General features: G+C 40.5%; 1 protein-coding gene across 1 annotated transcript in view; it reads right to left on the bottom strand.

Moving 5' to 3' along the window:
- Positions 1–3,921: 3,921 nt before the first annotated feature.
- The window catches only part of Dera (deoxyribose-phosphate aldolase), a 95,578-nt gene continuing 86,334 nt past the window's right edge, over positions 3,922–13,165 (bottom strand). Inside the window, exons 7-9 of the mRNA XM_010616204.1 lie at positions 9,164–9,276; positions 4,834–4,983; positions 3,922–4,428 (exon numbers count right to left, since the gene is read on the bottom strand). Of these exons, the coding sequence (XP_010614506.1) occupies positions 4,372–4,428; positions 4,834–4,983; positions 9,164–9,276 (320 nt within the window). The 3' untranslated portion in view covers positions 3,922–4,371. The remainder of the gene's footprint in view (positions 4,429–4,833; positions 4,984–9,163; positions 9,277–13,165) is intronic.

Below are 13,165 nucleotides of genomic sequence, written 5' to 3'. Positions count from 1 at the left end.
CCGGCGCTTCAGGAAAGTGAAGAGCTGCCGCTGCTTGGTAGCTGCCATACTTTGAAATGCAGTTGAGCACAAGGCTTTGTTTCTAGGCTAGTGGTTCTCAAAGTGGTTCCATATCCCACAACATCAACACTATCTTGGAACTCATTGGTAATACAAATTCACTGCCCCCATGACCAAGCCACTGAATTAGAAGTGAAGTTCTAGGGATGGAGCCCAGGGCCTTTACATCAAGCTACCTTCCCAGACCTATTTATTTCAAAGTTAAGGTTGGGTCTTTCTGCGTCACTAAATCACCCAGGTTAGGCTTGAATTTGCAGTTCTCCTGCCTCAGCCTCCTAGAACGCTGGGATTACAAGTGTGTGCCACTACACTGGGTTTATAATTACTTTTTGTTTGTGCATATGATTTGTTTTTATTGAATGGGACTTAGGGCACAGGAAGGGAAATGTTTCCTTGGGGCATACCACATCTCTCCCTCCTAGGGAATGTCCATTCTAATTATAATTACCTTCTAATATGTCATCATCCTTGTCCACCTCCAGAATAAAGTATACTTCATTTTACTGATCAAATGATTTGAAAACTAATGCCACAAAAACTAAGTTCTAAATATACTGTGTTTTATAACATGTAATTTTAAAAAAATCGAATTTCAGGTCTGTCCTTTCTAGATATTTTGATTCTTCCATCTTACCATCTTTCCTAAAAAAGTTTTAGTTCATTGTAAGGTCACTAAGTATTTCACATGCATTGCATTAAACATTCCAATTCTCATTTGCCCTATTAAATAAGAACTGACCAGATGGATAGTCTTCTACTCTCTCTCCTGAGCAGGTTTTAGTTAATTAAAAATGATTATTTTTACTACATATTTTATATATCAGCCAGATGTTACCAGTGGTCATTTCTGGAAAGGATCACTTGGTGTTGGTTATTAAATACGTATTTTCCTTTGGGAGGCGAGACTCCTGAGTGTGATCATGACCATAAAAGTAGAAATTGATTTCACCTCATACATTTTTCCTCATGCCAAAATGAGCATAACATTTCATTCTCTTTGAAGCAAGATCTACTCAAATTCCTCTTTCTTCTTTATAGCTCTGCATTCTGGCTCTATTTATGTTGTCAAAAAAAATTGTCAAGTTGATGGAAGAAAAAGTAATGTCAGTTTTCCTCTGTACTACAAGAGTAAGTTGACTCTGCCAAGCTGATCTGGTTCCTGTAACACAGCCACAGCACACACGGGGAAGCCTTCTGTGGGTCAGGACAGGGACTGTGGCACAAGACTGGATACACTCCCAGGCTCCGTGACAGTCCCCACTTCTGCACAGCTCTCCTTAGAAGGTATTTTTCATTTTGTTTTGTCTTTGCTTTTATGAGGCAGGGTCTTGCTATGTAGTCCAGGCTGACCTCGAACTCACTATGCAGCCCAGGATGACCTTGAATTTGCAGCAAATCCTCCTGTTTCAGCCTCCCAAATGCTAAGATTACAGGCATGTGCTACCATGCCCAGCTTGAAGCTCCTTTTCATATGAACTAATTCTTCCAAACTTTTTAGTATGGAAGTAATCCAGAATGAGCCGAAGCATGTATAATTATATAACTGTGATTATACAATTCATTTTCTCCCCATGTGCACACAGATTAAATGGAAACAAGTCTCCTTTTATTTCTCCTAAAAAAGTGAAATTAAATTCAACTTTACAAAAAAAATTCAGATATGGAAGTCACTCAAAATTATGCAATTCTGACAGAAGAAATCAACACACTATCATGCAATCACTTGGGCTAAATTGAGATGGTTGATCTTCTCCAAAACACCCTCTGGAAGAATCCTAGAGATGAAAGTAGGTCACACACTGACAAATATAATTATATACAGCAGCAGGGTGTGAAAACAAGCAACAACCGTCCAATTCCAAAGGCCTGGCTAGGCCTAGTGAAGTTATTTCATCCCGTGGGGGTGAGTGTTCTGGCCTCAGTTCAGACCTTGTACAAGTGACTTCCTGTTAGCCCCAAACAGTGTGATTGTTTTGAAAGTAACTTTTAAGAGCGAGTACGCTGTATCGAACACGTTCAACAATGGGGGGGGCAGGTTGCTTCTAGTCACTTTTTTTCTATTCATTTCTACTTCACTTTTTTAAATGCAGAACACACCATTTTCTGGACGTGCTAAGCATCTGCTCCCGATGTTCTGAAGTACACAGATCTGTTGGTAGTAAATTGGTCACCTCAGAAATGACCTCCTCCTAGGCTGTCAGAGCAATCAGCATTAACTCAGGGTTCCCATTAAAGTCGCCTGTGTTACAACTGATTTCAAGAGCCAGGTAAGAAGGGGCAAATGTCTCTGATGAGGAGCCTCATGGTCACTGGAATAAACTGACCCTCGAAATACAGCATTACTTATCTTCAGATCAGGCCAGGCTCATCAGTCTCTAATAGGTGTGAGAGACTCACCAGTCTTAATTTCCTACGTGCATCTTTAATTGTCCCTGAGGTCAACTGCAGTGGATGCCTCATATAAATTAAAATTGAAGATAATGATGCCTGTTCACTTGATCAACTAAAATGACCAGCTGGGTTTAATGGAAGGAAAACAGAAACCCCAGTGAAATCAGAATAGCTTCTAAGGTAATAGAATGTAATTACTGTTCTGTGATGTTTCTTCTCCAAAGGTGACTTAGCCACTGCACTGGTGGGCATGTGGGCCAGCTATCAGGAAGCTGGATGTGGCGTTCAGAGCCATGGCCCATACCCAAGGAACAAGTCAGGAGTCGGTATTCTGCTAAGGCTTTTTTGGGGGGAAGCAGGATTTCTTTTCTGTCCTTAATTTTCTTTAGTTAGAGAGGTGCCTTGAGGGATTTGTTTAATTTACTCCCGAGAGGCAAATTCTAACTCTGATTGGTGTAAAGTGTTTTCTTTCTAGTCATAACATATTTTCTTAGATTTTTTTCTAGTTATCCGTGGGGTAATATGACCTTAGGTCACTTGCCCTCACCCCTTTATTTTTCAGATGAAGAACAGAGGTCAGGAGATGTGAAAAGACTGGACCAAGGTCCCAAAGCTAGAAAGAAGCAAGGCCTGGGCTAGAATTCAGCAGCTGAGAAGATAAAACCAAAACTGATTTGCAGGCCACAGTTTTTGCACATAAGTACCTGCCAGTTGTTCAGAGAAGAACAGAAGACTCCCGATAAAAGTTGCCATTTAAGGAAACCTCGAATCTACAATATGGTGAGGGTGCCAGCCAGCGAGAAGGCTGGGAGGAGGCAGGGCAGGAGGTAGATCACCACTGCCACACTGACGCTGGGCTCTGTTCACACTCACCTAGCCGTGTGACGGTCACGCTCAGTGACCACTGCAGCCTCACAGCCCACCGGGGCTCGAGTCTGAATCCTCACTCCTAGCAGCGTCTGCCAGGTTGCTTAAATTCTGATCCTCAGTCCTTCATCTGTATGAAAGGGTGATAATATCAGTACTTACTATTGTGAGGATTAAAAACTTTACTGTACTTACCTTAGTATTATAAGGATTAAGGGAGGATTAAATAAAGTGATATTCGTAAAGAGCTTAGCACATAGTAAGGCTTTCCTAGTGTTACTATTTGCTGTTTTCCCCCTTTCACTATGACAGAAAAATCTTAAGAGTTTCAGAACACAGATATAAGTTATATTCTCTCGTAACGAACTAAGGTGCTTTATCTGAGATACATCCTCAAGGAACCTATAACAGAGATTCAAAAAGTCACTGATAAAACCTCTTTATGTTTAATGGATCGATTTTTTGAATATGTACTGTCATAATTTAAAGCAATTTTTAAACAACTACAAGATCACTTTTTTATTCAAAAAATTCAACCACATTCATAGTTCCACATAACAATATCAGAAATTTGAGAAGTAAATCAATTAGTTTTTAAAAAAATCTTCTCTACAAAACTTAAGGATGGGATTTCATGGCAGGATATTAACACAGAATTGGTGCTCCTGGAGTCATTTCTGTAGCAGCTCGGGAATGCTGTAATTTGTTTGCTGGGCATACTTCCTGGGTAGCTTCCTTCCCCACCCCTTAGAATTTGATGGTTTCAAAACTATCATGCACATTTTACCCAGAGTTTCAGGAGAACACCTTCACAAAATTAATAGTGCAGATTTTTTTTGGTAATTAAGGTAGTTTCAGATGTACCTGAAATGAGGGCCACTTATAGATTAGTTTGCTTTTTCTTTCATTTCTGAGGCTTAAATCCAGTAGAAATTTTAAGAGAAAAAAGTCAGTTATCTATTCTCCTATGTTTTAATGGCATGGCTAGGAATTATGCAAAAAAAATACATTTAAACATTGTTGCAAAGAACTTCTCTGAGGCAGGTTGCTGATTTAGGACATTGGAAGATCATGAGAAGCCGCGTACCTTCCAGTCACATGATGGTAAATCTGTGAAGAAGATCAAAGGTTAGCTCATTAATAATCACTATACAGTCATACATATAAGGTTATCCGTATACGATCACAGAGTGATTGCTACGCTGGGAGGCTGAAGCAGGAGGACTGCAAACCTGAGCCCAGCCTGGGCAAGTTAGTGAGACCATCTCAAATCAAAAAAATTGTAAAAGGCTAGAGATGTAGCTCTGCATAAAGGCTGGAGGTTCAATCCCCAGTATGGGGGGGTTCTGTTTCAGCAGAATCTCCAGCCAATCTGTTTTAGGTGGATGTCTACCTGAGAGAAGGCAGAGGCTTAGAGGTGATGAGGTGAATCGGATGAGTTTTCACCTCCGGTCCCCCATTTCTGTCTCAAAATCACCTGGCAGCTGAGTGCCAGGACAGTGAGTCACCACTCACCTGCTGCTCTATGTCTGTGAGCAGAGAGCTGGCGCCTATGCGGAAGAGTTCTGGCCTCAGCCACTCATCCCCCAGCTCCTCCTTCATGAGACAGAGCCACGCCAGGGAGTCCTTGGCAGTGCGGATGCCTCCCGCTGGCTTAAAGCCCACCTAGGAGGAAGACAGAGGAGAATCCTGAGTGTTATCGGACTGCTTTAAAAAATGGTAGCGTGTTCATGTGGAATCTTGATCCTTCTTTTTTTCTTCAGTGTCTTTCATCTCATCCAGCAAAAGAGCTTCCATCACTGATGTCCACCCATGCTGCAAAGTAACTTTTCCAGGATTAATAGGAAGAGTCTCACTGCCTCTGAGGAGACTCAAAGGAGGGCACCTAACCCTCATTAACATTTCGCTTCTTAGAAAGTCATAACCCTCCACCATCAGTAGGCCTTGGCTGAGAATCTGAGAGAGACCAAGAAAGGTGTCAATATATAGGACAGTGTATCACAGAAGCCTGTTAGCTACACTTCTACGAGTATGCTTCTATATCACCTTTCAGCCTACATCCTGAGGTTCAACACAGACGTGTGTGTAAAATAACAGAAGAGAATCCTTAAGTCCACAAGATCACCCTAGCCATACTGGCAGCAACTCAGCAAGGATAGCGAGCAGCTGTTTTAATCAACTTAATTGTATTTCTTTCTGAAGTTGTAGGCAGAGTTCTATAAAGCAGGCAGGCCAGTTACATAAACACAATAGAAAAAGAGAGCTCTTCAGACTTCTGAAGTCTTTAGGGCCAGCCCAGTTCAGCCAATACCTTACATTTTTAAATAATATCTTGTATTTGCCAGGAGAGGAAAACTATGTTCCATTTGTGGCAAAACCCTGATCATTTGGACTTTCTTGTCCAGGACCCTAACCATTCAGTGGAAGAGAATCTATAGCTAAGAGCAAACAACACTCACTTAGCACAAGTACTAAGGCTCTCAATTTATTATTCAGAGCTGCTCTTTGGTAAGTAGCGCAACAGGAGGGACTGCCAACCGAGTGCGAGAGAAGGGAGGTAACACACGAGTGTCCTACTATCAACTCACACAGGATCCCTTGGCGTGAACCTGAAGTCCACCATTCTGCCCACATCCCAGTCCTCAACAGTCAAGACCTAACAATCTTTCCTCCTCAGCTTCTGTGTCTCCCAAATGCTCCTCTCCCTGTCTGCTCCTCCTACACTACATTCAGTACAGACCTTCACCAGTTCTCATTTGAAATATCAGTAAGTCTCCTAACTGATCTCCGTGGCTCAATCATACAACGTCACATGGTCACACAGGAGCAAGGCAGCACTTATATTGGTGGGAGGCAGTACTGGGGATTGAACCTAGGGTCTCCTACATGCTGGGTAAGCACTCTGCCACCAAGCTACAACCCCTTGCTGATTTTCATATTTATATTTTGAGACAGGGTCTTGCTAAGTAGCTCAGATTGGCCTCAAACTTCACTCTTTCTGCCTCAGCCTTCCAAATAGATGGGATTATAGGAATGCACAACTACACTGGTCAGCAATTGTAATCATATCTGCTGTGACTCTGGACCTCAAACAATGACCCTGTAAGGCAGTGGGGGGCATGAGGCTTTTTTAATGAGGCAAAAAAAAAAACAAAACCCGTCAATTAGCTGATATTAGCATATATGGTAATCACAGAAGCCTTTCTGTCAATCAGGCAGTGCCTCACATAGATTTTCTATATAGTTCAGTTTGTGTCAGCAAGTCTATCTGGCAACGTTTCCAAAGAGTGATTCACGCATAAGTTAATCTATTTTTTTAAGGGCGAGAATATGGAAAATATAAATCTATAATGAAATCAGTTATGAAATATTAAACCTCTGCTTCTCAGGAGTGACACTAATCATGGTCTAGGAGGCAGCCTATCACACTGTAAAACACCACTTAAATCAATGATGTAGAAATTTTTGGTCAGGGCCACCCGTGCATCTTCTCTACAACCCAAAACGTCTGTACCTGATTTGTAGACCCATACATAGAATGTGACTAAATGAGAACAATTTGACTTGGGCCTTGCGTCTGTTACTTTTCTCTTATTGCTGAGGCAAAATAGCCAACACTCAAAGTTAAAGAGGGAAAGGTTTATTTGGCTCACAGTTTGTAGAGGTTTCAGTCCATAATCCCCTGGCTCTAAGGCAGGGTGGCAGAGGGGCAAGGGCTCATGTAGCAGAAGAAGCAAAAGCAACGAGAGAAGGGGGAGGGGTGCCGCAGAGGACAAACACTTCATGGTATACACAAGGCCGCAAAGGCAGCGAGGGAGTTTAACAGTATCTTTCTGCCCCTTTTATTCACACTACCAGGATTAGGGCAATGCAAAACAACTCACGTGTAGGGTTTAGTAATCACAGGCTCTTAATCCCAGCATCACACACTTTAGATTCAGCCACATCCAAAAGAGCCCCAGCTCATTCACATGAGGCTTTCGGAGGGGGAGCATCTAAACACAAGCCACAACATACCCGTCCCTCTCCTGAAGTTGGGTTGGGCTTTGTTTATTAAGGGGAAATGATTCACACAATTAAAAAGAAAGGATTGGAAAGACAGAAAACAAGACTGGAACACTGGGCACTTGAAACATTTTCTAAATTCTTGGCTTGTCTGAGAGCTTTCCTGGAAGGGCACTTGTTCATTTCTGCATTCCAACCATTTAACACATGTTAACAGGGCACACGGGTCACTACTCAAAAGACATCTGTTGGGTCCCCAATGGCATGCGTTAACCCTGGCAATGGAGCTTATGAAACACAGATGCCCGAGGATGCCTAAGACTTAGCAACGCCAGACACAGGGTCGAGGCATCTAAATAGATAAGGGCTTCTCATCTGATTTTCATGGGCTTTGGCTGAGAGAGAACTACTAATCTATGGAGCAGTGATACTTTCACCTGAGAAACCAAGAGATTCCTCATTGTTATTGCTTTTCTTTAAAAAAACAAAAACAAAAACAAAAGTTATTTTTTTAAAAAACCTTATGTGAATCTGTGCAGAAGGACAATCCAGCAGGGTTCACAAGTTGGATCAGCTGTCATCTGCAGGTTACAATAGACATTTTAGCTATTTGTACTTCCAACTGGAGGTTATTCTAAGAGAGGAAATTCTGGAAAGTGTTTATTTCCTCTCACAACCAGTACAAAAAAAAGTCTCCAACTGTATAATAGACTGAAGCTACAGTCACTTATAAAGTCATCACATCCAGCTGGCAAAGGATTAAAGGCCTTTTTGGGGTTCTATTTGGCAGAAATCAAGAGACTGGTTTTTAAAAGATGCCTCTCAAGAAGGGAAAGCCTCATTAAAGACACACACACACACACACACACACACACACACACGCATGCACGCATGCACGCACGCACGCAAACAACACACACTATCTTTCTCTCCAATGATGTTAAAAAATCCTTAGAGTTAATTTGCAGCTAGACAAGCAGCTTGAAGTGAAAAGGAAAATCCAAACACCTCATCCAAAAATACCTCATACACATTTTTTTCCTTTTAACTTCATATGTTTCAAAAAACATGTATTATTTTTCAAAAAGCTGACAAAAGCTAGCATATACCCTCCTCAGCTTAACAGTCTTCCAAAGAGCACATCCAACTGCCATAAAACGCAAAAATGGATATTTAATTCAAGAGCTATATAACGTCTAGCTACCTTTTCCCTGCTGTTTCACAGCATTTCATTATTTTGTTTAATAAGTTCATCTCCTCGAGAATTTTCTCTTCACCTCATATTATTAAAAGTAATAAGTTTTTCTGGACCGGGGGTTTCCCAACAGAAAAACCAATTTATGTGTGTCCTTCAATAATGACAGGAAAAGATTATTTCCCATTATATTGCATACTTTTCATATCACCACCACAGCTTATCATTCAATAAATGTTACTCTGCAATTCTTTCCATTCCTCAAGGAAGTTTAATTTCTGCATTAACCTGTTTTCGCTGGCCAACGCCTTGCCAGAAAGCCTCTGTGTTGCAGCAGAATTAATTCATTAAAGAACCCATTTAGGAATCTCTTGTCAATGATAAAATTGTCTTTGGTTAAGAAAAGGACATAAAGTGAGTTTACATCTTGATCTCACACACACTTGCACGCTCACATTCACTTTCTGTTAATCACACATCCCCCCCCATAAATGTGTTCTTTTATAATGAGAGGTAAATTAAACATTTATCTTAATAAAGGTAACTCATTCGCACCTTCTGCATATAAAGACAGTTATCGTGGTGGCTGTAATGAGTACTATAAATAACATTATCTTTAAAGAGAGATTTTCTGCAATACTCTACCTTGTTTCCAGTTTTCCAGAAGAAATCTCTAATGGCCCGTAGCATTACTATAGCTACCGGGAAGGTGGCATTTACTGTTTCTTTTCCAGTAGAGGTCTTAATAAAATCTGATCCTGAAACAAAAGCAAGAAAAACTCCTGTGTTAATTAAAAACGTATTTTTTTTTTACATGTAAGTCAGTGAAAGAAATGAGTTGTGTAAATTATTCCCCCCTGAGGAATACAACTTTAATTATTTGAAAAACTAAACCCAAAATCTACCTTTAAAATAATTGTCCATACTTTCTTCCTTCTTTTAAAACTGGAAGAATTAAGTTAGGCACCCAATGTGGCCTTACAGACCTCTGGCCCTCTCTCCTCCATTCTTCTACATTGCCAGTTAAAACCAAGTTGGTTTATGTAATGCATAGCTGGGAAGAATAAAGAACAATTGGATGCCCTGTGCTTCATACGTCAGAACATGATGCGTTACTACAAAACTGGAGTGGCCATGCACTTCTCCCCCATTTCCACATGCTTGATAGAAAGTACACAGAAGGAATCACCATGAACTGATTTCTACTGCCTTGTTCATCGATAGACATGCTATTTTCCAACCAGAGTAGGATTTTCATGAAAGATATCATGCCATTTTTATTCTTTATCTTAGCCAAAAGGTCGAGAAGTGATGATATTATGCTATTTCTTATTTTGCAAATATTTTAAACAACTTTCCTTAAAAATATCTTAAATCTATTTAAGTAGCTTCACAGAATAGCACAAGGAGACCAGGGAATGACAGTAACAGTTACGATGTACTGGCAGTGCGATATGCTCTGCATTATACCGACAGGTGCTTTACAGGTGCTTGACTCAGATGATCCTTACAATTGCTGCTTGCTAGTAATAACGCAAACATTTTAAAAGAGGAAAGGGTGGGGATTTAGCTCAGTGGCACCACACCTGCCTCACAAGTGCAAGGTCCTGAGTTTGAACCAAGGTACAGGAAAAAAAAAATTTTTTTTTAAAGAGGAAATGGAGGCACAGAAAAGTGAAGTAACTTACTTGTAGTCACAGAGCTGGGGTGTGTATGTGTATAATTTTAGCCAAAGCAATCTACCAATCTATCTGCTTGTTTCAAAGTAAGAAACTTGGGGCCACACGGCCAGCCCAATTGAGAACCCACCTTCCATGTGGATACCTAGCCCTGAAATATTCAATATGTGAACCATGCTCAAGCAGCCTAAGACAACAGGGCAGAGGGTGAGGGGATCAACAGGTACAGAATTACGGGTAGAGAGGAATTTTGGTGTGTTTGCACAGAGAACATAAAAAGCAATAATTTATTGTATATTTTGAAAAAAGAAGCTAGAGGAAAGGATTTTGAATGTTTAGAAAATGGTAACTATTTGAGGAGACAGATGTTTACCCAGATTTGAACATTACCCAATGTGTAGATACCGAAACATCTAAATGAAAAGAAAAAAGGAGGCTCTCAGACCTATGCCAGACAAAGGGAATCAGGATTTAACACACCCAAGGGTTCCAGATGATTCACTGCCTGAGCCCATTAGATCTATGGGCCCAAACCTAAAGCTGATCTCTGAGACTCTTCCCAGATCCATCAAAGGAAAACAGAACTTGAAGGAAGAAGTAGCCAAAACATCCCCCACCTGTTTCGGATGGAGAAGATAGCTCTGCACAGCTTCTGTAGGACAAAAGGCCCAAACAGACATGCTTCATCGACACTGTGAATGGGTGTGGGGGATATAAAACAAGCCACTTATGCTCCTGCCCTGAAGACCACGTACTCTCTACACAGGTAGAGAAGACAGCTGAGCCCAGGGTCATCCCTGGAGAGGCAGAGGTCAGGAGATCCGGTTTCTAGCTCTGGCTCTGATAGTTACTTTGCAAATTATCTCCTTATCTTCTTCATTTGTAGAATAGGTCTAAAAAAAAATCCCCACACATGGCATTGCAAGACAATCTATGCAAAAGCATCTTGAAAACAGTGACATATTCTACAAATATAAATGAAGCAAACACATTAGGTAGCTTTGCAACTGAGCAATTATCAAGGAAACTCTGATACATCAGAGCAGGTCATCAAAACCCTTTTCTTTAGGTCTGTAAGCCAATTAGAAGAAATGGAGACAGGCCTGCTGAATATGTATTCATGCAACAAACATTTGCTGGGTGCTTACTATGTGCCAGACTCTGCTCCAGATGCAGGGAAAAGACCAATAAACAAAACAGTTATATTAACTAATAAATGTCAAGTGGTAATAAATGCTTTGTGGAAAAATAGCACAAAGTAATGCGACAGAGAATGAAGAATTGGGGAAGGATAGCAGTGTTTCAAGAGTACTGACAGCATCTATGATTAGTGATATTCAAATGGAGAGTGAGTGAAGGAATTCTGGGGAAAGAGCATTTCAAGCAGGAAAACACAGTGCAGAAGCCTTAAGACAGACAGCACGTGCTAAGTCCACTCATGAATGAATAAATGAGTGGACAACAGAACTGACGCCTAGCCCCTGCCATATACATGAAAATGACACAATGAAAGAGAAGGCATTAAAGCCCCCATGCAGATATAAGCAAGTGAGGGAAACACCCCAAAAGAATTCATAAGAGAAAGATGTATTTTCCTACTGTGTGAAATTTTTCTGATTTACTAAAAGACTTTGGGGTACAACACTGAATATCAACCAAATTCTTTTAAGTACCTTAGAAGAGCTTATTAAGAAAAAGGGTCAAACTACATTTACAGGAGTTTTTAAAAAAGGAATTGTCACTTAAAAATCACACCATCTGAAGGACCCAATCTCCTCTGGACGAGCTGAGGCTCCTCCTCTGGGAGAAGCAGGGAAGACCATCCACCACAGGAACAGCGGTAGGGGCCCACATGTTTATTTTCTTGTCTAGTTCCCCTTCTTGACCGTACTGTAAATACATCTGGGTTTATGTGCTACAAAATTGTAAACACCTACATCCCCAAAACATGACACACAGGAGACATTAAACAAATAATTTTATGACACATGGGTGGATGGATGTCCAGCCACGCAATGCTCAAGAAAAAGTAAACCACAATATTTTTTGTCATTCCAGTCCCTGTAGAACATGTTGTTTCCTTTATTTAAAGTAAATTTTAATTTTAGAATGGATTTAGATTTACAGAAAAATTATAGAGGTAATACAGAGTGTCCCCTATTATTACTGTCTTATATTAGTATGGTACATTTGTTACGATTAAGGAACTGATACTGACATATCATTATCAACCTAAGTCCACACTTCATTTACATTTCGTTGGTTTTTCCCAGTATTCATCCAGGACAGTACATTTGTCATATTTCCACAGGCTCCCTTTAGATATCACAGCTCCTATGATTTCACTTTTTTCAATGACTTCGGAAAGCACTGGTCGGATATTTTATGTCTCTCAATTAGGACCTGTATAATGTTCACATCAGTTGCCTGGGGTTGAGTTTGGGAAGGACAATCAAGCAGGTAAAGTGCCACGTTTTATCACATCACATCAAAGGTACCCACCGTCAACATGATCTTCTGCTGCTGATATCAGCCTTGAGCCCTTGGCTGAGGTGGTATTTACCCATTGTTTCTACTGCAAAGTTTACTTCTTTTCCCCACTTTCCAGATTGTTCTGGTATTCCACTCTAAAGGAGTGAGGAGTTACAATCCATCTTGCGGAGTGGAGTCAGCTACACAAATTATTTGGAAATTTTTAGGTGACAGATTCATTTCTTCTCCATTTTTAAATCTGCAATAATGTATTTATATCAGTACAGATGTGAAGATATGTATTTTATACTAAAGTTTGTGATGTAATCCTACCTTCTTAGTTCTATTGTTCAAATGGTTCCAGCCTTGCCTATTCAGGCCCACTTTCAATTGCTTTCTATATATCTTCTTCCTGCAAATCCAGTCTCTTGCATGGTAGGCAAGTACTACACATCTAGCCCTGATTTTTGTCTTTTTTTTTTTTTTTTTTTTTTTT

Source organism: Fukomys damarensis, unplaced genomic scaffold (assembly GCF_012274545.1).
Source record: "Fukomys damarensis isolate Sample0158 unplaced genomic scaffold, DMR_v1.0_HiC HiC_scaffold_19, whole genome shotgun sequence".
Classification (NCBI taxonomy): domain Eukaryota; kingdom Metazoa; phylum Chordata; class Mammalia; order Rodentia; family Bathyergidae; genus Fukomys; species Fukomys damarensis.
This window is presented reverse-complemented; position numbering and strand designations above follow the sequence as displayed.